A 27,932-nucleotide genomic window follows, 5' to 3' on the forward strand; every position below is an offset into this window, starting at 1 on the left:
CCTGCGTGCAGTATTAAGGCAGTTGCTAACTAGAGCTAGTGCAATTGGTAACTAGCTTTAGGACAATGACTGGTTCGCAAAACTACCTTCAACTTCCTTCAAACTGCACGCAGAGCCAAACATGGTATCGATGAATTCATCTGACTGGTTAGGTAGAAAAAGGGATTGATTGCTAAAATCTCACACAATCCCTTTAATTATGACAGATATGACATAAAGTAAGCTATGAACTCATTTTGTAGCATTAAAACAGTTCCTGGTTGTGGCAGTGTCTTACTGTGGGTAGGCGGGATCCACCATGCGTAGGATGAGCTGAATGACCATACTGTAGAACTGCAGACATCTGCGTAAAAGGTTCTCATCCAGAAGCCCCGCGTCGGCACAGGCTTTGGAGCGCACCAGTTTCTGTCAGGGCCAAATATCAAAGATAGAAGGGTTTTTGGTGAATATTGTCCTTAACTCATGACGAGTTGAAATTATTTATTTTCTTGTTCGCAACACTAATTTCAGTTAAAAAAAAAAAATAAAAAATAAAAAAATTAAGAATAAAAAAAAAAAATAGATAAAAGTCGAAGAAATTAATCAAAACGGATGATTTGGAAAAAAAACTATGGCGCGGGATTGGAATAGGAAATCGAGTTTTTACACTTACAATTTACCAAAACATTATCACCTATGACAAGCAGAACACAAGCAGATGAGAGTGGATTAAGTCCTACCAGCCTGAAAACAGTGGGGGGCAGATTTAAAAAATAATAATAATAATAAAGAAAAATATCTTAGCGAACCTTGAGCTGGGTTTTGCATCTCTTTAGCATCTCTCGGTGTCGGCTGGCCAGCGGAGAGTCCTTCCACTGGCTCTCACTGTTCTTCAGCTCCTCCACGGTCCTGCCATGCCAACAAAACAGGGTCGCATTCATTAGTACTCAAAACATCTTGCAACGGATAACAAAAACAAGCCTTTCTTGGACAACTTCAGCTTGTCGCTCCCTGTTTCAGTCAATGTTCTTAATGTTGGCAGCCTAGTGAATACACTCCAGCCTTCATATACTCACTAATACACTACATACACACCTTAACACAATGAAATCATCTCCGCTCATAGGCCAATAATGTATCAAATGATCACCAATGAAATGTAACAATGAGCTCCTCACTAATGTATGAACACATTTACATTTTGAAATTTCACTGGTTGATTACCAAATTACATTTGGAACTTTTTGGAACTCGGAAGCCAAATCTCTCCGAAAACTCATTTCTTGAGATGGACATCTTAATTCTATGGTCCCATGTAGAGTTGTCATAGGGTCTGAAAATTGGAGTCCAGTATTACCCACGCCTGGTGAGCTGAAGCCCCGAGCCCAGGCCTGGTCCAACATCACAGAAATGTAATGAGCCCGAACCCCCCAAAAAACGCAGTATTTCTAGAAAACAGCATATTGATTTAAACTGGTGTTGAGGACAATGCGGTGGAGGTGGGCAGCAGTGGAGTGAGAAGACTTGGAAACAGCCCTTGTCTTAGAAATGCGATGAGAGTGGAAAACTCACCTTAGGCCTAGTTATGATCAACTGAATAACGCAAATATTGGAATAGGTTATAGGCTAATGCAAATGAAGTTATGTATCAAATGGTTTCTTACTGGAACTCCCAAAGTCATATCCAACCATTATAATACATTTAAAGCAATAGCCATGTGTGGCCAGCTTGATATTTCAGCACCGTTTTGATTTGGTCAGCGCCATCAAGCTGCTTTGAGACAAGTGTGGGGACTCGTGATAACAAAAATCTGAGATTCTCCACAGAATTTCCATTATATTTGGTTACAATTATGCTGGAAAAATGTTAGCTAACTTGAGCCGAGTGCTCATGATCATCTTCAGTCTAGTTTGCTCAAATATTGAACAGAAATCATTAAAAACACAGCATGCCACAATTTCAAAGATTTTACTGAGTTACAGTTACATAAGGAAATAAATTCATTAGGGCCTAATCTATCGATTTCACATGACCAGGCAGGTGGCGGAACCATGAGTGAGCCAGGCCTAGCCAATCAGAATTTGTTTTTCAACACAAAAGGGCTTTATTACAGACAGAAATACTCCTCAGTTTCATCAGCTGTCTGGGTGGCTGGTCTCAGATGATCCCGCAGGTGAAGAAGCCGAAAGTGGAGGTCCTGGGCTGGCATGGTTACACGTGGTCGGCGGTTGTGAGGTCGGTTTGACGTACTGCCAAATTCTCTAAAACGATGTTGAGGCGGCTTATGGTAGAGAAATTAACATTCAATTCTCTGGCAACAGCTCTGGTGGACAAACAGCATGCCAATTGCGCGCTCTATTAAAACATCTATGGCATTTTGTTTTTTATATTTTTGTTCAGTGTATATCAGCACTGATCAGATCATTTTGCTAGCATGTTATATAGCTTAAGGGGATTTTGCTCTTCAATTCCATAGTAGTCTATACTCCTCGACCAAAAGCCTGATAATCAATCAATGTGACATTGTTTTACTGAATCTCCTTCTGAATTTATGGTTAATTGATCTCTGGATGGGAAAATAAGTGGAGGTGGTAGCTCATCTATTCTTCTACTCATCTGTCACTGATCATAAACATTTAGCATGTAATAACTAGCTTAAATCAGGTGTATCATTTTGCTATAGGCAAAATGACAACTAGTGTCGGGCTGAAAATGTCGGGCTGAAAATGACAACTAGTCCCAGGTTGTTTGAGTGGCTGTGGCCACTTGTCCTCATGTGTGTGAGTGTGCATGTACCTGTTGAGCTCGCGGATAGCTCTCAGCCTGCGGATGTAGCGTCGGCAGCCCGGTAGGATGGACAGGTGGTGGGTGTGCAGCGTCAGAAAGAAACACTCTGTGGGGAACTTGGGCTCAGAGAACTTGGAGGGGTCGTTGTCTGTCAACAAAAACAATTTGGACAACAATTAGGAAACTTTCAGGTAGGTGAATGGCACATCCAGTTTGTCAATTTGGCAGGTAATACTAATAATAATAACAATAATTAACTACGGTAGATGGTGATTTTGTAATTTTCCATGAAATAACTGTGACCTCCTTCAGAACCTTAAAAGTATTTTTGTGGTAGTTGAAGTTTGAAACGTTTTACTTTAGTGAAATATAGTCAATGTTAAATATATACAAATATCTGGTTTGATTACTTTGATAGACTACTAGATCACATACAACCAGACTCAGACTACTACACTTTTACTCAAAGAATCAGAAAAGATTTGGCTATCATTTTGGGAGAGAAATATGATGATGAATCTAGTGGAAGAAGTTTAAAAGTTTGTTAGTGTTGAAAAATCTAGGCTGGTGTAGTAGAGGGAGTGACTTTTAGAAATATACTGCTCAAAAAAATAAAGGGAACACTTAAACAACACAATGTAACTCCAAGTCAATCACACTTCTGTGAAATCAAACTGTCCACTTAGGAAGCAACACTGATTGACAATAAATTTCACATGCTGTTGTGCAAATGGAATAGACAACAGGTGGAAATTATAGGCAATTAGCAAGACACCCCAATAAAGGAGTGGTTCTGCAGGTGGGGACCACAGACCACTTCTCAGTTCCTATGCTTCCTGGCTCATGTTTTGGTCACTTTTAAATGCTGGCGGTGCTTTCACTCTAGTGGTAGCATGAGACGGAGTCTACAACCCACACAAGTGGCTCAGGTAGTGCAGCTCATCCAGGATGGCACATCAATGCGAGCTGTGGCAAGAAGGTTTGCTGTGTCTGTCAGCGTAGTGTCCAGAGCATGGAGGTGCTACCAGGAGACAGGCCAGTACATCAGGAAACGTGGAGGAGGCCGTAGGAGGGCAACAACCCAGCAGCAGGACCGCTACCTCCGCCTTTGTGCAAGGAGGAGCAGGAGGAGCACTGCCAGAGCCCTACAAAATGACCTCCAGCAGGCCACAAATGTGCATGTGTCTGCTCAAACGGTCAGAAACAGACTCCATGAGGGTGGAATGAGGGCCCGACATCCACAGGTGGGGGTTGTGCTTACAGCCCAACACCGTGCAGGACGTTTGGCATTTGCCAGAGAACACCAAGATTGGCAAATTCACCACTGGCGCCCTGTGCTCTTCACAGATGAAAGCAGGTTCACACTGAGCACGTGACAGACGTGACAGAGTCTGGAGACGCCGTGGAGAACGTTCTGCTGCCTGCAACATCCTCCAGCATGACCGGTTTGGCGGTGGGTCAGTCATGGTGTGGGGTGGCATTTCTTTGGGGGGCCGCACAGCCCTCCATGTGCTCGCCAGAGGTAGCCTGACTGCCATTAGGTACCGAGATGAGATCTTCAGACCCCTTGTGAGACCATATGCTGGTGCGGTTGGCCCTGGGTTCCTCCTAATGCAAGACAATGCTAGACCTCATGTGGCTGGAGTGTGTCAGCAGTTCCTGCAAGAGGAAGGCATTGATGCTATGGACTGGCCCGCCCGTTCCCCAGACCTGAATCCAATTGAGCACATCTGGGACATCATGTCTCGCTCCATCCACCAACGCCACGTTGCACCACAGACTGTCCAGGAGTTGGCGGATGCTTTAGTCCAGGTCTGGGAGGAGATCCCTCAGGAGACCATCCGCCACCTCATCAGGAGCATGCCCAGGCATTGTAGGGAGGTCATACAGGCACGTGGAGGCCACACACACTACTGAGCCTCATTTTGACTTGTTTTAAGGACATTACATCAAAGTTGGATCAGCCTGTAGTGTGGTTTTCCACTTTAATTTTGAGTGTGACTCCAAATCCAGACCTCCATGGGTTGATAAATTGGATTTCCATTGATTATCTTTGTGTGATTTTGTTGTCAGCACATTCAACTATGTAAAGAAAAAAGTATTTAAGAAGATTATTTCTTTCATTCAGATCTAGGATGTGTTGTTTAAGTGTTCCCTTTATTTTTTTGAGCAGTGTAGTTGATCGTAGCCTTCAGTAGAAGAAGTAGTAACCAATTAGTCGCAATGTAGTTTTTAGCAGCGGCATGGTTAAGTACGTTACCAGCTCCACAATTCGCTGTGAGCGCATACGGAAGAGTGGGGCTAAATGTAACATGAGTCAATTGTAGGGTTACAGTTGTGGTAAAATGACACCCTACCTCAAAAACGCCATCCCCTCCGCGACCTTTCCCCCCACTGCTACACATTTTTCCAGAGGAAACACTGCTCTACATGCAGTTTGAAGGAAGTTTAAGGTAGCTTCACGGGCATACTAGCTGTTCGTATAGACTTCCATTGGTGGTAATGCTAGTAAGCAACTTACTTCAAACTGCACGCAGAGACATAAAAATGGTATCCATGAGTTCATCTGACTCTAGGTACGTAGAAAAGGGGCTTGATTGGCAAAATCTCGCACTATCCCTTTAAAAGTGTGTCTCAGCAAAAAACATTTTTTTTGAGTGGCGGCAACGATTTAGCAGCGGCGGGGCAACACTGAATATGTAGAAATCACTCCGCCATTGCCTGGTTGCTAAAAGTAAACAAAAATTTAAGGAAGCATAGAAACAGTGCACATAGAACAGATCTACCGCTTATTAGACTTGCTTTCAATGTGAATAATAGATTGACAACTAACATTTCTATGTGAATATGGTCAGGACGCACACAAAGCAACTTTAAAAACGCACTATGGAAGTTCACTTAATAATTGCAACTAAACCACACAAATACTTTAGTTTTTTTCAAATACTTTAACTGCATTTGATTGAGCTTGTCTGGCACAAAAGAACCAATGGAATAGTCCCAAAAGTGCTAACCCCATCCTCGTGACACTCCAGCTTAAGCGTTTGAAAGAAAACAAATACCACATTAACCTAGGTGTGATCAACATAATACATTACTCATTATCGTCATTGTTGTTAATATTATGACGTCGATGGTGGTGTCCTCATAGATAAAGAGCAGACAAATTGTTCCTTTCGAATGCATAGAGGCTCTGTTATATTATCTACAGTGTCCACTCACACATCTCGGCCAGCCAGGTCTTGAGCTCTTCCATGGTGGCCTTGAGCCGGGTCTCCTCGGGGCTGACATGCAGGCGGCAGTGCGGGTGGAAGATATAATAGGGGTCCACCGTCTCCAGCTTGATCTTCATGCTCAGCTGCTGCAGCACCGACAGGAAGTTGATCATGAAGCCGTCCGTGGACACCAGCTTGTCGTCCGTCTGCGAAAGGATGAGGGGAGAAAGGGAAGATACGAAATAAAGAACAGCTCAATTCAGTTTTTTGTTATTTAAGGAGTGGGGCAGTCCCACTTTTCCAGATAGTCTTTCACTGTTCTAACAGGAAAGGTAGGGAGAGTGGGGAGATTATGTGCTAGAATAGCATTGGGTCTATTCAGACTTTGGGGCCAGATATTCTAGCTTGAAATGGTCGCATTAGAAACCCTCAATTCAGACATTTCCTAGATTAATGAATATAGGATAAGATCACTTTACCTGCATCTGGGCTTTCTTCACATTGCGGTTGACCAGAGCTGCCATGTAGTTGAGAGCTACCTCTCTTGTCTCTCCGTTCAGTAGGACGTTGTGGAGGATTTTAAACATTTCACCCTGGCAAAGAAGAACACAAAAAATAATTGTCATGCCAAATTGAGGGAAGTATACTTGGGCAAATGACAAGCCATGATAGACCCAGTGGGGCGGGACTTACCCGGGCTGATTCCAGGTAGTGCTGCAGGGATTGGCTGACCACGCGAGTGTTCTCTGTGGTGATCGCAGGGCCCGAGAAGTACTTGTCACCAACTTTGGACTGAGGGGGAAAAGACCCCAAACAAATGAAGTAATTTCTTTGCTGGTTAACTTTTTAAGGTATAGGGGGCAGTATTTTCATTTTCGGATGAAAAGCGTGCCCAGAGTAAACTGCCTAATACTCAGGCCCAGAGTCAAATATTTGCATATTATTGGATAGAAAACACTGAAGTTTCTAAAACTGTTTGAATGATGTCTGTGAGTATAACAGAACTCATATGGCAGGCAAAAACCTGAGAAAAATCCAACCCGGAAGTGGGAAATCTGAGAATTGTAGTTCTTTTGAATCCCTATCGAAACTACAGTGTCTGTGGGGTCACGTTGCACTTCCTAAGGCTTCCATTGGCTGTCAACAGCCTTTAGAAACGTGTTTCATCCTTCTCCTGTTACTGGGCAGAGAATAGTAGCTCAGTCAATGAGTGGACTGCCTACAGACAAAGGACTTGGTGATGCGCGAGCCCGCCAGTGCGCCGTTACTTCTTTTTCTTCTTGAATGAATACGCTATTGTCCGGTTGGAATATTATCGACGTTTTATCTTAAAAAGACCCTAAGAATTGATTGTAAACAACGTTTGACATGTTTCTACGAACGGTAATGGAACCATTTGACTTTTCGTGTCTGGATTTACACTCGCCGGTTATGCCTTTGGATAGTGATCTCAACGCACGAACAAAACTGAGGTATTTGGACATAAATATGGAGTATTTCGAACACAAATAACATTTCTTGTGGAAGTAGGAGTCCTGTGAGTGCATTCTGACGAAGATCAGCAAAGGTAAGGTTAGGTTAGTTGACCCCAGAACTTGGCGGGTATCTGTGTAGCTTGCATTGATGGCGAGTTATGTACTCAGAATATTGAAAAATGTGCTTTCTCCGTAAAGCTATTTTAAAATCTGACACAGCGGTTGCGTTAAGGAGAAGTAGATCTATAATTCTTTCAATAACTGTTGTAAATTTTATCAACGTTTGTGATGAGTATTTTTGTCAATTGATGTGCACATTCACCGGGAGTTTTGGTGGGAATACATTTTCTGAACATCACGCGCCAATGTAAAATGGGGTTTATGGATATAAATATGAACTTTATCGAACAAAACATACATGTATTTTGTAACATGAAGTCCTATGAGTGTCATCTGATGAAGATCAAAGGTTAGTGAATATTTTAGCTGTATCTTTGGTTTTTGTGATGCATGTCCCTGCTTGGAAAATGGCTGTGTGGTTTTTCTTGTGAAGTTATGTCCTAACATAATCTCATTTTATGCTTTCGCCGTAAAGCCTTTTTGAAATCGGACAATGTGGTTAGATTAACGAGAAGTTTATCTTTAAAATTGTGTAAAATAGTTGATTGTTTGAGAAAATGAAATTATGAGATTTTTGCGCTTTTGTAATTCACGCCCTGCTATTTCACTGGCTGTTGAATAGTGTGTCCCGCAGGTGGGACGGTAGCGTCCCACGTAGCCCTGAGAAGTTAAAGTAATCTAATGCCAATATAATTCTGGATGCAATTTGATATAGACTTGTCAATGGTAAGCACTGAAGTCATATTGTCGTTCTGTGAGCTTTCGATGTATCATTTTGTAAGGTAAACTACAGCAATACACTAGGCAACACCAGAAAAACATTAACATTCAGCAAAATTGGCAAATTCTAAAAATCCCCAGGGAAAAGCTATGCTGCTGGGCTATATTCCTCTTGCTTTTCAGCCCGTAAGGCCACATTGCATTGATTCACACAAGTTATATTACTCACCACCAAGGTGGTTTGTTCTAGGATCAGCTTCCCCTCCCACAATCTAACCTTAAAGTCGATACATTTTGGGAGTTAACATTGATTGATATACAGTGCATTAGGAAAGTATTCAGAGCCCTTGACTTATTCCACATTTTGTTACATTAAATTAATTGTTTTCCTCATCAATCTACACACAATACTCCATAATGACAAAGCAAAAACAGGTTTTTAGAAATCTTGGCAAATTCATTAAAACCATTTTTACCTAAGTATTCAGACCCTTTGCTATGAGACTCGAAATTCAGCTCAGGTGCATCTTGTTTCCATTGATCATCCTTGAGATGTTTCTACAACTTGATTGGGTACCACCTGTGGTAAATTCAACTGATTGGATATGATTTGGAAAGGCACACTCCTGTCTATATAAGGTCTCACAGTTGACAATGCATGTCAGACCAAAAACCAAGCCATGAGGTTTAAGGAATTGTCCGTAGCGCTCCGAGACTGGATTGAGTCTAGGCACAGATTTGGGGAAGGATACCTAAACATGTCAGCATTGAAGGTCCCCAAGAACACAGTTGCCTCCATCATTCTTATATGAAAGAAGTTCTGAACCACCAAGACCCTTCCTAGAGCTGGCCGCCCAGCCATACTAAGCAATCGGGGGAAAGGGCCTTGGACAGGGAGGTGACCAAGGACCTGATGGTCACTCTGACAGAGCCCTAGAGTTCCTCTGTGGAGATGGGAGAACCTTGCAGAAGGACAACCATCTCTGCAGCAGTCCACCAATCAGGACTTTATGGTAGAGTGGCCAGAAGGAAGCCACTCCTCAGTAAAAGGCACATGACAGACCCCTTGGAGTTTGCCAAAATGCACCTAAAGGACTGACCATGATAAACAAGATTCTCAGGTCTGATGAAACCAAGATGGAACTCTTTGGCTTGAATGCCAAGCATCACATCTGGAGGAAACCTGGCACCATCCCTACAGTTAAGCATGATTGTGGCAGCATCATGTTGTGGTTTTCAGCAGCAGGGAGTGGGAGAAAAGTCAGGAATGAGGGAAAGATGAACGGAGCAAAGTACAGAGAGGTCCTTGATGAAAACCTGCTCTAGAGCACTCGGGAACTCAGACTGGGGTGAAGGTTCACCTTCCAATCAGACAACGACCCTAAGCACACAGCCAAGACAATGTAAGAGTGTCTTCGGGACAAGTCTCCGAACGTCCTTGAGTGACCCAGCCAGAGCCCAGACTTGAACCCGATCGAACATCCCTGGAGAGACGTGAAAATAGCTGTGCAGCAACGCTCCCCATCCAACCTGACCGAGCTTAAGAGGATCTGCAAAAAGGAAAACTCCCCAAATGCAGTTGTGCCAAGCTTGTAGTGTCATAACCAAGAAGACTGGATGCTGTAATTTCTGCAAAAGGTCCTTCAACAAAGTACTGAGTAAAGGGTCTGATTACTTACGTAAATGTGCAAACATGTCTAAAACCTGTTTTTGCTTTGACATTACGGGGTATTGTATGTAGATTGATGAGAAAAAACAAATGAATCTGTTTTAGGATAAGGCTCTAACGTAATAAAATGTGGAAAAAGTTAAGGGGTTTGAATACATTCCAAATGCACTGTATAGCCACTGATTCTTAAAAACATAAGAAATGCGTCATGAACTTCAACTGTCGTACCCTATCAGACCCACAAAAAAGGCTTATTTTACCTCCCTTTTTCGATCTCGTCTCATCGCTGCAACTCCCCAATGGGCTCGGGAAAAGCGACGGAGTCCTGCGTCCTCCGAAACATGACCCACCTAACCTCACTCCTTAACACCCGTCAGCTTAACCCGGAAGCCAGCCGCACCAATGTGTCAGAGGAAACACCGTTCAACTGGCGACAGGGGTCAGCCTGCAGACACACGGCCCACCACAAGGAGTCGCTTGGGCGCGATGAGCCAAGTAAAGCCTCACCCAGACAAACCCTACCCTAATGACGCTGGGCCAATTGTGCGCCGTCCTACGCGACTCCCGGCCACGGCCGGTTGTGGAACAGCCCGGGAATGAACCCGGGTCTGTAGTAACGCCTCTAGCACTGCGATGTAGCGCCTTAGACCGCTGCACATTCGGGAGGCCCAAACATGCTTATTTTAATCCATTGTTTGTAAACAATGTAATTGTAAACAAACACTGTATAGCTTCAAACTCCTTTTGATCTCATGGATGGTTAGTTCTTGCATACATAGCTCTGTATGAATTTGAGTGGCGCCGGTTGGAATGGAGGCTGTTTTACAGGCTCCTGATTGTGCTTTTTTTTTAACTGATCTAAACTTCTTGTACATCGTTTCCAACATCGTTTTCTATGACCGAAAAGACCTTCTAGACATCAGAACAGCTATCGTTAACCTTGAGTTGGACGAGGACTTCTACTTCGTCAGACGAGAAAGACATTGATTATCCTGGACTAGGCCCTAATCCCGACACTCGAAGGTGGAGAAGATGGCGCTAGAGAGGCCGGCGCACGGGCACCCTGATGAGACTACGGCGACAAATTAATAAAATTGCATCTACTCTCTGTTCTATTGGTGAATGTGAATTTATGGAGAATAAACTGGAAAAGCTCTGTTCGAGACTATCCTATCAACGGGACATTAACTCTAATATACTATGCTTCTCGGAGTCATGGCTGCACAAGGATAATATACATCTAGTTGGTTTTTCCTATGCATTGGCAGGACAGAACAGCAATGTCCGGTAAGATCGGGTGCTGATCCACCCCCCCACCAATTTGTTTTTATTTTTAATAAACTTTTTCTTTTTTTTATCGTGTGATGGTGCGTCCATTAACAGCTGGTGCGCGATCTCTAATATTAAGAAAGTCTCGAGGTGCTGCCCGCTTGAGTTAGAATACATCATTATGAGCCGTAGACCATACCATTCACCAAGAGTTTATCTGTATTTTTCGAAGCTGTCTATTTACTACCACAAACCAATACTGGCACAAAGACCGTACTCAACGAGCTATATAGGGCCATAAGCAAATAAGAAAATGCTCATACAGAGGTGGCACTCCTAGTGTCACGTGATTTTAATGCAGGAAAACTGAAATCTGATTTACCTAATTTATACCAGTATGTCACCTGTGTAACTACAGGGATAAAAACTCTACATCACCTTTACTCCACACACAGCCGTATACAAAGCACTCCCCCGCCCTCCATTTGGCAACTGGGGCCATAACTCTATCCTCCTGATTCCTGCTTACAAGCAAAAACTCAAAACAGTAAAGTACCAGTGACGAGCTCAATACAGAAGTGGTCCGATGAAGAGGATGCTAAGCTCCAGGACTGTTTTGCTAGCACAGACTGGATGGAATATGTTAAGGGATTCATCCGATAGCATTGATGAGTTTACCACATCAGTCACCGACTTCATTAATAAGTGCATCGACGACCATACGTACATATCCCAACCAGAAGCCATGGATTACAGGCAACATCCACACTGAGCTAAAGGCTAGAGGGCGGCAGGTAGCCTAGCAGTTAAGAGCATTGGGCAGGTAACCAGTCGCTGGTTCAAATCCATGAGCCGACTAGGGGAAGAAAAAAAAACTTTGATGTGCCCTAATTGATTAAGAGCGTCTGCTTAGTTACTAAAATGGAGAGCTGCTGCTTTCAAGGAGCAGGACACCAATCTGGACACGTATAAGAAATCCTGCTACGTCCTCTGACAAGCCATCAAACAGGCGAAAAGACAAAACACAAATAAGATTGAATCCTACTTCACCAGCTCCGACAATTGTCAGATGTGGCAAAGCTTAAAAATGATCACAGATTACAAAGGGAAACCAGGCCGAGAGCTGCCCAGTGATGCAAGCCTACCAGACAAGCTAAATGCCTTCTATGCACGCTTTGAGGCAAGCAACACTGAACCATGCGTGAGAGCATCAGCTGTTCCGGACATCTGTGTGACCACGCTCTCCGTAGCCAATGTGAGTAAGACCTTTAAACAGGTCAACATTCACAAGGCAGCAGGGCCAGACGGATTACCAGGACGCATAATCAGAGCATGCACTGACGAGTTGGCAAGTGTCTTCACTTGCATGTTCAGCCTCTCCCTGACTGAGTCTAATACCAACATGCTTCAAGCAGACCACCATAGTCCCTGTGCCCAAGGAAGCGAAGGTAACCTGCCTAAATGATTACCGCCCCGTAGCACTCATGTCTGTAGCCATGAAGTGCTTTGAAAGGCTGGTCATGGCTCACATCAACATCATCCTCCCAGATACCCTAGACCCACTCCAATTTGCATACCGCCCAAACAGATCCACAGATGATGCAGTCTCTATTGCACTCCACACTGCCCTTTCCCACCTGGACAAAATGAACACCTACGTGAGAATGCTGTTAATTGACTACAGCTCAGCTTTCAACACCATAGTTCCCACGAAGCTCATCACTAAGCTAAGGACCCTGGGAGTAAACACCTCCCTCTGAAACTGGATCCTGGACTTCCTGACGGGCCGCCCCCAGGTGTTAAGGGTAGGCAACAACACATCTGCCATGCTGATCCTCAACACAGGGGCCACTCAGGGGTGCGTGCTTAGTCCCCTCCTGTACTCCCTGTTCACCCACGACTGCGTGGCCATCACCATCATTAAGTTTGCTGACGACAACAGTGCCTGATCACCGACAACGATGAGACAGCCTATAGTGAAGAGATCATAGAACAGGCAGTGTGGTGCCAGAACAACAACCTATCCCTTAATGTGATCAAGACAAAGGAGATGATCGTGGATTACAGGAAAAGGCGGGCCAAACAGGCCTCCATTCTCATCAACAGGGCTGCAGTGGAGCAGGTTGAGAGCTTCAAGTTCCTTGGTGTCCACATCACCAACGAACTATCATGGTCCAAACACACCAAGACAGTCGTGAAGAGGGCAAGACAAAGCCTATTACCCCTCAGGAGACTGAAAACATTTGGCATAGGTCCACAGATTCTCAAAAAGTTCTACAGCTGCACCATCGAGAGCATCTTGACTGGCTGCATCACTGCTTGGCATGGCAACTGCTCGGCATCCGACCGCAAGGTGCTACAGAGGGTAGTGCGTACGGCCCAGACCTCTATACCAGGCAGTGTCAGCAGAAGGCCCTAAAGATTGTCAAAGACTCCAGCCATCCAAGTCATATACTGTTCTCTCTGCTACCGCACGGCAACATGTACCGGAGCACCAAGTCTGGGAACAAAAGGCACCTGAACAGCTTCTGCACCCATAAATTCTGAACAGTTGCTCTAATGGCTACCCGGACAATTTACATTGATCCCCTTTATTATTTATTTCTTTATCTTAAACTGTTTTGCAGTGACTCCCTTGCAAACTCACTAGACTCTACCAACACACACTACAGTGATACTTCCCCCCACACACATTGTTTGAATTGCTGATTGCATTAGTATGGAAAATGCTAAACTGACCCAGCATCAGTGTCTAGGGGTAACTTCACCCTATTCCTATTACTCACGTCATCCTCTGCAAAGACCGACAGGCTGAAGAAGGCTCCCAGGAAGGAGAGTCTCTGGACCTCTCGGCCAGTCCCCGGGCTCAGAGACTTAGGACACCACAGGGGCAGAGACGTCATCTGGACACACACACACACACTTTAGTTTAGACAGGCACATACATGAGGTGAGCATTAAATTACTAAGCCATACTTGCTTAAGGAAGTCACCAGTACCACTGGGACCTGGTGAAAAGTAGTGCACTTTAAAGGGTATAGTATCCAATTGGGACGCATCCTTGTTGTCTTCCCATTCCTCGAAAATGTGAGATAGACAAACCTGTCATAAAATAACCAAGCCAAATTCTTCCCTGCTTCTGTAAAGTGGGCCGGCTAAGTCTCGAGCAGAACGCGTCACATAAGATAGTGGATGCGTCCCAAATGGCACCCTGTTCAGTGCACTACTTTTGACCAAAGCCCTATGGGACCTAGTCAAAAATAGTACACTATATAGGGAATAGGGTGCCCTTTGAGACTTATCCAGTGTTAGAAAAATAACTACTTCTTTCTATGGTGCCAATGGAAACAATGTTTTTCATCTGCTGTCTGTAGTTGGTCTAAATCGGGGGAAAAGGCTTGTGAAAGTGTTTTGATGTATTTGTATTTATTATGGGTCCCCATTAGCTGCTGCCAAGGGAACAGCTACTCTTCCTGGGGTCCAGCAAAATTCAGGCAGTTATAAAAGTGTTTAACATTACAATACATTCACAACAGATTTCACAACATATTAAGTGTGCTCAAGTTTACAGTGGTATCAGTTTAGAAGGAGAAGAACGAGTCAACACCATGGACTACAAGGTGCACTGGAGGAGATTGTTTGCAACCTCAGTAATAGAGCAAGAAAGATATAGGAAAGATGGCTCAATCTCTTCCAACACACTCACCAAATTGCACATGGGGTGAGTCTTCCCAAACTTGATTTCACATAGCTCAGCTAATGCCTGTAGAAAACAAAACATGCCGTAAGTGAACGTTAAATGATCAGCCATCAGAAATGGCCTAATAACATTGACCATTGACTGTGAAATGACCATAGGTTTCGGTCCCCTGGTGTAAAAAAAAAAAAAAAACACCCCAAGTCATCGTATGACTGGCGTGACAAGACAAGTTAAAAATGTCCAATCATGTTACCCAGCCTTTAGTTGGAGTAGTTGTAGCCATAGAAAAATAGAATTCCTAGAACAGGTAAAGCCCCTCAGAACACTGCAATTTGTCTGGAACACACGAGTACACTCAATATGGCCACCGGTCCACCAAATCACAGAAACACTGATTTTAATGGGAAATACCCCTTCTAGTAAATCTCTATCTATGGTTGGAGCCTAAAGGTCAGCTGAAGGTTGATAGGCTCATCACGCTAGCAGAGATTCAGCCTCAAGTCAATCCATTATAAATATGACATCTCAAACTGCCCCCTATAAGTTAGACAGGCTCAGTCACCGGCTGCGAGCCAGCATCTAAAAATACCACATTAAGACTATGTCCCAAATAGCACCCTACTCCCTAGACATTGCCCTATGGACCCTGGTCAAATGTATTGCACTACGTAGGGAATTAGGTGCCATTTGGGACACACCCTAAGCCTGCACCGCAAGCACACATTACTTCTCCGTTGCCACCTTACCATCAGGGGGAATTTGAAGTTGTCACTGTCGAAGGAACATTCTTTCACAGCCAGACCCAGCCCTTGAAGGATTGGAACAAAGATCTGAAATACAGACAACAGGTGAGCAATTTTGAGGATGGCGTTAGTCGATACAGCTGAAAATTGACATGGTGAAATGTACAGGACAACTTACTACAATAACTTTTGTTCCCATTTCACATGGAGGTTATTTTTAACTGTTCGAGCAAATTTTCAAATGTTTTAGAATTTACCATTTCATTGTCAGACTAATAAAACCATGGGTGTATTTCTGTTTGTCTGTTAGTCAGTCTGCCTGTCTGGGTCTACCCCACCTGTCTGAAGACCTCCTCCTCCTGGTAGGTAATGCGGGCCAGCTCCTGGATAAACCCATACGGCAGGTTACGGCACAGCATGTAGGGTACCAGCAAGGACTGCTGCAGAGGACTCCTGAGTGGAAGAGCGGGGAGGAGGATGGCTTTTACTCACAACACCAACAATATATCCGGACTGTGTCACCTGGCTATTCTTTTTTAAAATACACTATTTCCTTTCGAGGGAACACACTTATATTTTGACAATATTATTTCATCCTGCGGTGGTAGAGGATACACACTAACAGGTACAGAGAACGGTGAGAGGAAACGTCAAGAGTGCATACAGGAGTGCATTCGGAAAGTATTCAGGCCCCTCAACTTTTTCCACGTTGTTACGTGACAGCTTTATTCTAAAATTGATTAAATTGTAGTCCCACCCTCTCAATTTACACACAATACCGCATAATGACAAAGCAAAAACAGGTTTTGACATTTTTGCAAATGTATTAAAAATCTAACAGAAATATCACATTTACATCCAGACCCTTCACTCAGTACTTTGTTGAACCACCTTTGGCAGCGATTACAGCCTCCAGTCGTCTTGGGTATGACGCCACAAGCTTGGCACACCTGTATTTGTGGTGTTTCTCACCTTCTTCTCTGCAGATCCTCTCAAGCTCTGGCAGGTTGGTTGGGTTCAAGTCCAGGGTCTGGCTGGGCCACTCAAGGACATTGAGACTTGTCCCGAAGCCACTCCTGCATTGACTTGGCTGTGTGCTTTGGGTCATTGTCCTGTTGGAAGATGAACCTTTGTCCCGGTGTGAGGTCCTGAGTGCTCTGGAGCAGGCGTTCATCAAGGATCTCTGTACTTTGCTTCGTTCATCTTTCCCTCGATCCTGACTAGTCTCCCATTCCCTGCCACTGAAAAACATCCCCACAACATGATGCTGCCACCACCATGCTTCACCGTAGGGATGGTGCCAGGTTTCCTCCAGATGTGACGCTTGGCATTCAGGCCAAAGAGTTCTAACTTGAATCTTGTTTCTCATGGTCTGAGTCCTTTAGATGCCTTTTGGCGAACTCCAAGTGGGCTGTCATGTGCCTTTTACTGAGGAATGGCTTCCGTCTGGAAACTCTACCATAAAGGCCTGATTGATGGAGTGCTGCAGATTGTTGCCCTTCTGGAAGGTTCTCCCATCTCCACAGAGGAACTCTGGAGCTCTGTCAGAGTGACCATCGAGTTTGGCCGGAAGGCCAGCTCTAGTAAGAGTCTTGGTGATTCCAAACTTATTCAATTTAAGAATGATGGAGGCCACTGTGTTCTTGGGGACCTTCAGTGCTGCAGAAATGTTTTGGTACCCTTCCCCAGAGTTGTGCCTCGACACAATCCTGTCTCGGAGCTCAACAGACAACTACATTATTTTTGCAAAATCATTTAAAAAAACGATGTCTTAAAACCTGTTTTCATTATGTCATTATAAGGTCTTGTTTGTAGATTAAATATATATCTTATTTTTATCAATACATTTTAGAATAAGGCTGTAACATAACAAAACGTGGAAAAAGGCAAGGGGTCTGAATACTTTCCGAACACACTGTAATGGTGTACCAGATGCTAGAGTGTGGGTAGCAAAGGTGTGAATGATATGGCAAAATAATGTGGACATGAACTTCAGGAGAAATAGATGAGTTGCTATGGTGATAGGGTTGCTATGGTGATAGATTAGTCGCTCCTGCTAGGGGTGCCGAGAATGCAGAAAAAAGAACAAAAACACGTACACCAGTCTTTCCTCTAGTTTAAAGCAAGGTGAAAGCAAGGTGAAAGCAAGGTGAAAGCAACATCCAGGCTTTCTGGCATCACAATTGACATGTTCATTACTGCTTTCTTTCATGTGTCCATGGGTGAATATTTGGGCTTAAAAAAATAAATAATAATAATTGCACTTAATTGTTATGAATATAAATAATAAATACTAAAACCGTAGGCATGGGGCAACAGCGCTAAACATCTAGACCAGGGGCACTAAACTCTTACCCTACAAGGTCTGGTGCCTGCTGGTTCTGTTCTACCTGAATTAATTGCGCAGATAAAAATCAGTCCCCGATTAGAGGGGAACAATAAAAAAAAAAGTAGTGGAACTGGCTTCAAGGTCTAGAGTTGAGTTTAAGGGATCTAGACACTCCTATCCAATGGTAGGGGAAACACTGATGTACACAGAATAATACTGTATTAGGACCACAGTATTGTGAGAGGTGACAGGAAGGTGTCAGGCAGACCTGGGCTGCGTGAGGGCACCCTGAAGGACAAGAACGGCGTGGGAAATACACTGCGAGCGTATGTTGCTGAGGAGCTGGCTGACACTGGGGTGGCTGCAAATCTGAGAAGACAGAGGAGGGAGAAGAACAAGTTAAGCATGGTGACTAGGGCTGCAAAGGGAGTGTATATTACTGGAAACATTCAAAGTTAACCTGTAAACTACCAGAATTTTGGAATTGTTAAAGGATTTTATGTAATCTATGAAAAGACATCTAGTGGCCCTTTTGGGACCTTCTGATTATCACAGGTGTCTAGTTATCTCTGGCCCTCTGGTCTTATCACATGTAAAATATGAAATAATTAAATAAGACCATTTTAAAACAGAAAATAGAATAACAAACTTGTAAACCATGATCATAAATATAAACCAACTGAGTGAATAACATTGGTGTTTAATATGAGAGTTTCAGCATTAAAAATATATACATTCTTTTTACACATTTATTTTACTATGTCAATATATATTTGTTGTCATCAAGCTGTATGGACATACCTACTCATTCAAGGGCGTTAATTTTTACTATTTTCTACATTGTAGAATAGTGAAGACATCAAAACTATCAAATAACACATATGGAATAATGTAGTAACTAAAAAAAAAAAAAGTCATATATGCCACAAATTAACAGACATGAAAAGATCCTGAAAATGAGAAATTGCGGTGGAAACACCTTTAAAACACAAATGGTGATATAATAACCATCATACTGAAATAAACTTGGAGTCACATGATGATATGGTGTGTGTGGTACTCCCACTATGACTAAAATATGCAGTTTATTAGGCTACAGATGAAATTATGAACTTCACAGGGTGATGAAAGTGCACTGTGATGAGCTTGATGCACCTTTTCAATAAATATTGAGTGTCTTATTCTGGTGACATGATGAACAATGCTTGACAGCCGTTTGACCAAAAAACTAGTTTTGCTCTTAACCATAATCTCATCAAGTAAACTAGCCTACCCGCACTGTATCTGTGAGCTGTTAGCTAGAGCACACGTGCCAAGACCAGAGTAGGCACATTTGGTATTTAAGGCAAAAGTTTGTTACAAAACTTATCAGAGTTCAAAATGTGATAGAAAACATGGAACTTCAGATTTGTATTCGGGATGTGAAAACTTACACGAAAATGTACATTTTGTGTGCACTGAGTCATCACAGATATTGATCCACAACAAATCAGTTTGGTGAAAAAAAAACATTTTCTTTATGCAGATTTTTGAATATTCTAATGAAAATCTGTTGCCAATTGAATGGAACCTTAGCTATTGTGGTCGGGATTTTTGAATTCAATAAGGTTTTGCCAGATGAGTGTTGGGAGGGGTTTATGTCCATGCGTTTTGTTCAAGTTTATGTCTATGTCTACTATAAACAACAAAAATGTGATAAAAAATAAATAAAGTGTTGCGAATGGCAAATTTGACTTTGCCTCCTCCCAGGGCATTTGTTACAACCAGAGGCCACACTAAGCATAGCTGAAAGGTAAGTATTGTTTGGGGACACTGTGTTACAATGGTGTTTGAATTAGGTTTTTAGCTGCCCTTTTAAAAGGACAAAGATTCCAAATGAGTAGATACGGGTCAAACCTCCGGTGGGCAGCCATGTTTCTTAACAGCGTTTCCAGTTTACCTTGGGCGCCTTCCTTTCCTCCATGCCCACACTGTCAAAGCGCTCGATGAGGTAGTTGAGCATCTCAGTCTCCTTGCACGCTTCAATGGTGAACCGGTCACCGCAGGATTCCCAGGCCATTCCCCCTCCAGACACACCCAGACTACACAGAGAGATGGAGGGTGGAAAAAAATGGGAGAGAAAGTCAAAATGTAACAGGACAACAGGAGAGCAGAACCAGGGCACCTTAAGAAAGAAGCCCTGTGGACAAATGTGGTAAATAAGCAACTCTTTCAGTTCCCCTGAAATAAAATGTAAAACGTTAGCGAGAGTATAGCAAGGCAGCGTTTCAGCATTGACAACAATTTTTGAGTCTGAAATCTAACTAAACACCCTCAGATTTGACAAAATTCTTCAAATAATCTCACTCAATAGCAGTTTGAAGCAGGGTCGTGTTCATTAGGGCAGGCAAAACTTTTTGCCACATTTTGCCAGGGAAAACAAAATTGTTTGTTTCTTATTGGACAACACCAGCTAGTCTCTTGCTCCCGCGCTCTTAGATTCAGTCCCATTTTTGCAATTGATGCCTGATGAACACAACCCAGGAATCTCCACTGATCACACCCTAGGGTTCACTGGGGTCTAAGTTAATGCATTGTTAGTCGTCTGTTATCGAAGACAGACCAGTGGGTAACCTGTGAGCAGATTCACAGCCTCAGTCCGCAGGAATATTGTGGATAAGTCTTCTGCCCAAAGCTACTCGACAAAGATTTTTAGTGGAGACTTGAGTGCACAGAACAGGGAACCGAATGTCTTGCGAGACTGAAAGTGCAAGTTCTCAACCTATCTAACAGATTGTTTATCCAGGCTGCAGGAAGCAGCATTTGCAGCAACAGAAACCATCTGAAGACACAATTAAACCAGTTGTGGTCTTTGGATTTTACCTGAAGATTGTTTGCAGAAAAGTGAAACAGTGGCTTCAAAACGCACTTGCAAGGGTTATTTGCCTGATGTTGACAGTCTAAACTCCTTCACTTTGGGTCCTTTCCTCATATTACAAATGTAGCTAGAGAAATTGGACATCTTAGCTACAGTACATGACAGGCCTAATTCACTGGGAAACTACAATCCTGGCCCAAACTCAGGCTGCTGATTTACAAGGATCCTAGTGCTTGAGTACCAGATATCATTCTCCTACTGCAGTGGTAGCCTAGTCATAATGAATTCTTAATATTTTTGCAAGCAAATATTTATTTTTGATTTACAGAACTGCAATTCAGACTCTTAGTAGTACCACAAGGATAAGCACCCTGCCTCGATCTGTACTGAAATTGACTACTTCTCTGAGGTTGAGCGTCAACTACAACAGTTGAGGTCGTAAAGCTGCCAGAGTCTACAGCAGGGCGTCAAACATACGGCCCGAGTGGTTTGAGTAAAATAATTATTATTATTGACTTTGACACCCCTGGTCTACAGGCTCGACGTTTCTCAGCCTGTTCCTGCAGCAGCAGAGCCGCAATGATGTAACACTGTCTACGTCCCAAATGGCACTCTATTACGTTTATAGTGCACTACCTTTGATGGTCAAAATCTGAGCACTACGTAAGGAATAGGGGTGCAATTGTGAAATGCAGACTGCTGTTAGTGGCTATGCTCGACACACTGCTGAAGCATGCCGGCGATTCTACTGAACACACGCCGTGCAGCGGTGTATACCTGGACCCAAACTGGACCTGCGTAAAATCCTCCTCCTGCTCATCCTCAGGCTCTTCGTCGCTGCTGTCCTGAGACATATCAGAAAGGGCGAAGAACAGGAGGGATAGGGGGCTGGCGTAGAGAGGGAGGAAAAGAGGAACGAGGGATAAAGGAGGAGGAGGATGGGGAGACAGATGGAAAAATAGAGACACATGGGTCATAGATAGGAGAGGATGGGATAGGGAAAGAAGATGTAACACTGAGGAAAGGATGCAGGAAGGGAGTGATGTGACTAGTTCACCTTCCCTCTGACTTCAGCTGAACCCTGGTTGTGATTCACTGTGGAATAAAAACACCAGACTACTCTCCTAGTGCTGACCATGTCACAGGTCCATTAATACATTTCATCTGAAGATACACCGAGGACACACAGGCTCCTACAGACAACATTGTCAGAGTACCACAGCTATGAGATTCACAAAAACAACATGCAGGACAAGCAATGCATTGGCAAGCAAAAGGTCTTTCTCCTCATTTCTAAATGACAGACAGACAAAAGTATTTGAACCCCTGCAGATTTTGTACGTTTGCCCACTGACAAAGAAATTAGTCTATAATTTTAACGGTAGGTTTATTTGAACAGTGAGACACAGAAAAACAACAAATAAATCCAGAAAAACGCATGTCAAAAATGTTATAAATTGATTTGCATTTTAATGAGGGAAATAAGTATTTGACCCCTCTCAAATCAGAAAGATTTCTGGCTCCCAGGTGTCTTTTATACAGGTAACGAGCTGAGATTAGGAGCACACTCTTAAAGGGAGTGCTTCTAATCTCAGTTTGTTACCTGTATAAAAGACACCTGTCCACAGAAACAATCAATCAATCAGATTCCAAACTCTCCACCATGGCCAAGACCAAAGAGCTCTCCAAGGATGTCAGGGACAAGATTGTAGACCTACACAAGGCTGGAATGGGCTACAAGACCATCGCCAAGCAGCTTGGTGAGAAGGTGACAACAGTTGGTGCAATTATTCGCAAATGGAAGAAACACAAAATAATTGTCAATCTCCCTCGGCCTGGGGCTCCATGCAAGATCTCACCTCGTGGAGTTGCAATGATCATGAGAATGGTGAGGAATCAGCCCAGAACTACACGGGAGGATCTTGTCAATGATCTCAAGGCAGCTGGGACCATAGTCACCAAGAAAACAATTGGTAACACTCTACGCCGTGAAGGACTGAAACCCTGCAGCGCCCGCAAGGTCCCCCTGCTCAAGAAAGCACATATACATGCCCGTCTGAAGTTTGCCACTGAACATCTGAATGATTCAGAGGACAACTGGGTGAAAGTGTTGTTGTCAGATGAGACCAAAATGGAGCTCTTTGGCATCAACTCAACTCGCCGTGTTTGGAGGAGGAGGAATGCTGCCTATGACCCCAAGAACACCATCCCCACCGTCAAACATGGAGGTGGAAACATTATGCTTTGGGGGTGTTTTTCAGCTAAGGGGACAGGACAACTTCACCACATCAAAGGGACGATGGACGGGGCCATGTACCGTCAAATCTTGGGTGAGAACCTCCTTCCCTCAGCCAGGGCATTGAAAATGGGTCGTGGATGGGTATTCCAGCATGACAATGACCCAAAACACACGGCCAAGGAAACAAAGGAGTGGCTCAAGAAGAAGCACATTAAGGTCCTGGAGTGGCCAAGCCAGTCTCCAGACCGTAATCCCATAGAAAATCCGTGGAGGGAGCTGAAGGTTCGAGTTGCCAAACGTCAGCCTCGAAACCTTAATGACTTGGAGAAGATCTGCAAAGAGGAGTGGGACAAAATCCCTCCTGAGATGTGTGCAAACCTGGTGGCCAACTACAAGAAACGTCTGACCTCTGTGATTGCCAACAAGGGTTTTGCCACCAAGTACTAAGTAATGTTTTGCAGAGGGGTCAAATACTTATTTCCCTCATTAAAATGCAAATCAATTTATAACATTTTTGACATGCGTTTTTCTGGATTTTTGTTGTTGTTGTTATTCTGTCTCTCACTGTTCAAATAAACCTGCCATTAAAATTATAGACTGATCATTTTTTTGTCAGTGGGCAAACGTACAAAATCAGCAGGGGATCAAATACTTTTTCCCCCCTAACTGTATATACACACACACCCAATCAAAAGTTTGGACACCTACTCATTCAAGGGTTTTTCTTTATTTGTACTATTTTCTACATTGTGGAATAATAGTGAAGACATCAAACCTATGAAATAACACATATGGAATCATGTAGAAACTAAAAGTGTAAAACAAATCAAAATATATTTTATGACATTTTTCAAAGTAGCCACCCTTTGCCTTGATGACAGCTTTGCACTTGTTAAAAGTTACTCTCAACCAGCTTCTTGAGGAATGCTTTTCCAACAGTCTTCAAGAAGTTCCCACATATGCTGAGCACTTGTTGGCTGCTTTTCATTCACTCCGCAGTCCAACTCACCCCATATCAATTGGGTTGAGGTCAGGTGATTGTGGAGGCCAGGTCATCTGATACAGCACTCCATCCCTCTCCTTCTTGGTCAAATACCCCTTACACAGCCTAGAGGTGTGTTGGGTCATTATCCTGGTGAAAAACAAATTATCGTCCCACTAAGCCCAAACCAGATGGGATATCACTGCAGAATGGTGAGTTAACCAGCATGGCTACATGTGCCTTGAATTGTAAATAAATCACAGACAGTGTCACCAGCAAAGCACCCCCACACCTCCATGCTTCATGGTGCGAACCACACATGCAGAGATTATCCGCTCACCTACTCTGCATCTCACAAAGACAGAGCGGTTGGCGCCAAAAATCTCAAATTTGGACTCGTCAGGAGAGATTTACACCGTTCTAATGTCCATTGTTTGTGTTTCTTGGCTCAACCAAGTCTTTTCTTCTTATTGGAGTCCTATAGTAGTAGTTTATTTTCAACAATTTGACCATGAAGGCCTGATTCACGCAGTCTCCTCTGAACAGTGGATGTTGAGATGTGGCTGTTATTTCAACTCTATGAAGCTTTTAATTGAAATGCATTCCAGGTGACTACCTCATGAAGTTGTTTGAGAGAATGCCAAGAGTGTGCAAAGCTGTCATCAAGGCAAAGGGTGGCTCCTTTGAAGAATCTCAAATATAAAATATATTTTGATTTGTTTACGACATGATTCCATGTGTTATTTCATAGTTTGATGTCTTCACTATTATTCTACAATGTAGAGAATAGTAAAAATAAAGAAAAAACTCTTGAATGAGTAGATGTTCAAACCTGTATATTATTATTATAACACATTTATTTATTTATTTATAAGAGGATGATTGTAAATTGTGAAAATCATCAGGGCATTGGAGTTGGTTTGTGGTTGGGAATTATGTGCAAAACACCACCCATATACAGCATGTCCATAATAAGTCAAGCAATAGGCCTACATAAGTAGGCCATTATCATGTAGGCCAAATGTGCAGGGGGTTTTCTGGATCAAAAGGGGTTTAGATGGTGGGCAGGGCATGTCAATGAGCGCGGTCAACCCATCAGCACTGCAAAAAAATGTAGGACACCAACTTGGCAGTATAGGGATTTTTTAAAAATTTTTAAGCGAATTTCTTGCAATTCTACAAATTTCTCAATGAAGCGGAGCAAATTTTTTCGTTTTAAAGCTAATTTCCTGCAATTATATAACTTTTGCCATGCAGTGGAGAGAAAATGTTGCAGTTTTAAAGCAAATTTCCTGTGATTCTACACATTTTGCCATGGAGCTGAGGCTGGAGGTAGGGTTAATGTTTTAGTAAGTAGCTTGTTGCGCATCACTCTGTCACACGTGGTTGAGGATGTACCTCGACGGGATCCGGGTGGCGAGGGCAGCTCCTCGGGCAGCTGATCTGGGTGAGGGGGGTACCAGAGGGAGGGGCATGGAGGTGGGCGGATGAGGACTAGTGGAGGGGAGGGGAACCGACTGGGGGCTAGTTGGTAGTGGTGGGGCTGGGGCCTGGGCCAAAATGATGGGCGGTACCGGGAGACCTTCAGTGATAGGGCCACGTGAAAGCCCAGGGAGGCTAGCCAGTCTGGGGCTGGTGGAGATCCCCAAGGGAGAGGTGACAGAGTAGGGCCGGTAGCGCTGGGAGATGGGCAGAGGGGCGGAAGGGAGGTTGAGAGAGAGCCTAGGGGGGTTGGCCACGGAAGGGGGACTTGGGGCTACCATTGGATGCAGGGATGGGCTGGTGGGGAGAGGTGGAGAGATCATCCTGGCTGCATTCAAAGCCAGCGAGTGCGGACTACACCCGTACAGGCTGTGAACATCGCAAAACAAATGGGTTGACAAATGGGCTACATCTTCCTCTTTTACAATCTTATCAACAGTCAAATAACTAGGTATATAAAACTGAATAAAAAAGACAATGATACCATGACAGTGCCAGTTAAAAAAAGACAACACTTCCCATTGACTAGGCCTAAATCACACAAAAAGGGAACAATTCCATTTCTGTCAATTTCAATGTAGGAATTTCATTGGATGATGCCATTTTGGACACAACCCTACCGAACTCAGCAAAAAAAGAAACATCCCTTTCAGGACCCTGTCTTTCAAATATAATACGTAAAAATCCAAATAACTTCACAGATCTTCATTGTAAAGGGTTTAAACCGTTTCCCATGCTTGTTCAATGAACCATAAAAAAATGTATAAACATGCACCTGTGGAACAGTCGTTAAGACACTAACAGCTTAGACGGTAGGCAATTAAGGTCACAGTTATGAAAACTTAGGACACTAGAGGCCTTTCTACTGACTCTGAAAATCACCAAAAGAAACATGCACGGGGTCCCTGCATGAACGTGAATTCGGCATGCTGCAAGGTGGCATGAGGACTGCAGATGTGGCCAGGGCAATAAATTGCAATGTCCGTAATGTGAGACGCCTAAGACAGCGCTACATGGAGACAGGACGGACAGCTGATCGTCCTCGCAGTGGCAGTCCACGTCTAACACCTGCACAGGATAGGTACATCCAAACAGGTACGGGATGGCAACAACAACTGCCCGAGTTACACCAGGAACGCACAATCCCTCCATCAGTGCTCAGACTGTCCGCAATAGGCTGAGAGAGGCTGGACTGAGGGCTTGTAGGCCTGTTGACGAGTCGCGGTTTAGTCTCACTGGGGTGATGGTCGGATTCGCGTTTATCGTCGAAGGAATGAGCGTTACACCGAGGCCTGTACTCCAGAGCGAGATTGATTTGAAGGTGGAGGGTCCATCATGGTCTGGGGCGGTGTGTCACAGGATCATCAGACTGAGCTTGTTGTCATTGCAGGCAATCTCAACGCTGTGCGTTACAGGGAAGACATCCTCCTCCCTCATGCAGGCTCATCTTGACATGACAATGCCACCAGCCATACTGCTCGTTCTGTGCGTGATTTCCTGCAAGACAGGAATGTCAGTGTTCTGCCATAGCCAGCGAAGAGCCCAGATCTCAACCCCATTGAGCACGTCTGGGACCTGTTGGATCAGAGGGTGAGGGCTAGGGCCATTCCCCCCAGAAATGTCCGGGAACTTGCAGGTGCCTTGGTGGAAAAGTGGGATAACATCTCACACCAAGAACTGGCGCAGTCCATGAGGAGATGCACTTGAGTACTTAATGCAGCTGGTGGCCACACCAGATACCGACAGTTACTTTTGACCCCCCCTTTGTTCAGGGACACATTATTCCATTTCTGTTAGTCACATGTCTGTGGAACTTGTTCAGTTTATGTCACAGTCGTTGAATCTTGTTATGTTCATACAAATATTTACACATGTTAAGTTTGCTGAAAATAAACGCAGTTGACAGTGAGAAGACTTTTCTTTTTTTGCTGAGTTTATGTGTACCCAGGACTGGGGGCTAGTTGTGGGGCCACTGGGGGGGTACTTGCCTGGACAACGAGCTGGCCCCAAACGAGCCTGCACATGGGGCCATGGGACTGCTGCCCTGGCTGGAGGGCTGGATCAGCGTCAGGTGGTGGTCAAGAGATTTGGCAGCAGCGATTGGCTCGGACGTGGCAGTCAGGCTGGCAAAGGGGTTGTGGACGTGCAACTGGGTGGACATCAGGAGCACCTCCATCAGGATCTGGCCAATCAGGTCTTTGAAGTCAGAGAAGACTGGGAGGAGAAAGAGAAATCCTATAAACATACACTTCATGGATGACTTGTAAACAAATTCATAAATAGTATACATGACAGATTAAAAAAGACTGACTACACAAACTGATTTGTATTTAATAAAAATATTTTGTTCAAATTTCAATAGAAA

At 43.8% G+C, this 27,932-nt stretch overlaps 1 protein-coding gene across 10 annotated transcripts in view; it reads right to left on the minus strand.

The window, feature by feature from the left end:
* Nucleotides 1-27,932, minus strand: part of ube4b (ubiquitination factor E4B, UFD2 homolog (S. cerevisiae)) — a 51,574-nt gene that overhangs the window by 11,591 nt on the left and 12,051 nt on the right. For 3 of the 10 annotated variants that reach the window (XM_014145784.2, XM_014145783.2, XM_014145785.2), the window contains exons 6-20: nucleotides 27,556-27,781; nucleotides 25,484-25,936; nucleotides 21,642-21,752; nucleotides 19,947-20,088; nucleotides 18,276-18,376; nucleotides 16,017-16,131; nucleotides 15,682-15,765; nucleotides 14,942-14,998; nucleotides 14,022-14,138; nucleotides 6,676-6,774; nucleotides 6,462-6,575; nucleotides 5,990-6,188; nucleotides 2,777-2,915; nucleotides 789-888; nucleotides 278-405 (exon numbers count right to left, since the gene is read on the minus strand). In XM_014145784.2, coding sequence (XP_014001259.1) covers nucleotides 278-405; nucleotides 789-888; nucleotides 2,777-2,915; nucleotides 5,990-6,188; nucleotides 6,462-6,575; nucleotides 6,676-6,774; nucleotides 14,022-14,138; nucleotides 14,942-14,998; nucleotides 15,682-15,765; nucleotides 16,017-16,131; nucleotides 18,276-18,376; nucleotides 19,947-20,088; nucleotides 21,642-21,752; nucleotides 25,484-25,936; nucleotides 27,556-27,781 — 2,185 coding nt within the window. Of the gene's footprint in view, nucleotides 1-277; nucleotides 406-788; nucleotides 889-2,776; nucleotides 2,916-5,989; nucleotides 6,189-6,461; nucleotides 6,576-6,675; nucleotides 6,775-14,021; nucleotides 14,139-14,941; nucleotides 14,999-15,681; nucleotides 15,766-16,016; nucleotides 16,132-18,275; nucleotides 18,377-19,946; nucleotides 20,089-21,641; nucleotides 21,753-24,425; nucleotides 24,429-25,483; nucleotides 25,937-27,555; nucleotides 27,782-27,932 lie in introns of all 10 variants that reach the window. The other 7 variants (XM_014145793.2, XM_014145787.2, XM_014145786.2 and 4 more) reach the window with 3 other exon arrangements.

The sequence above is a fragment of the Salmo salar genome, chromosome ssa15 (genome assembly GCF_905237065.1).
Source record: "Salmo salar chromosome ssa15, Ssal_v3.1, whole genome shotgun sequence".
Classification (NCBI taxonomy): domain Eukaryota; kingdom Metazoa; phylum Chordata; class Actinopteri; order Salmoniformes; family Salmonidae; genus Salmo; species Salmo salar.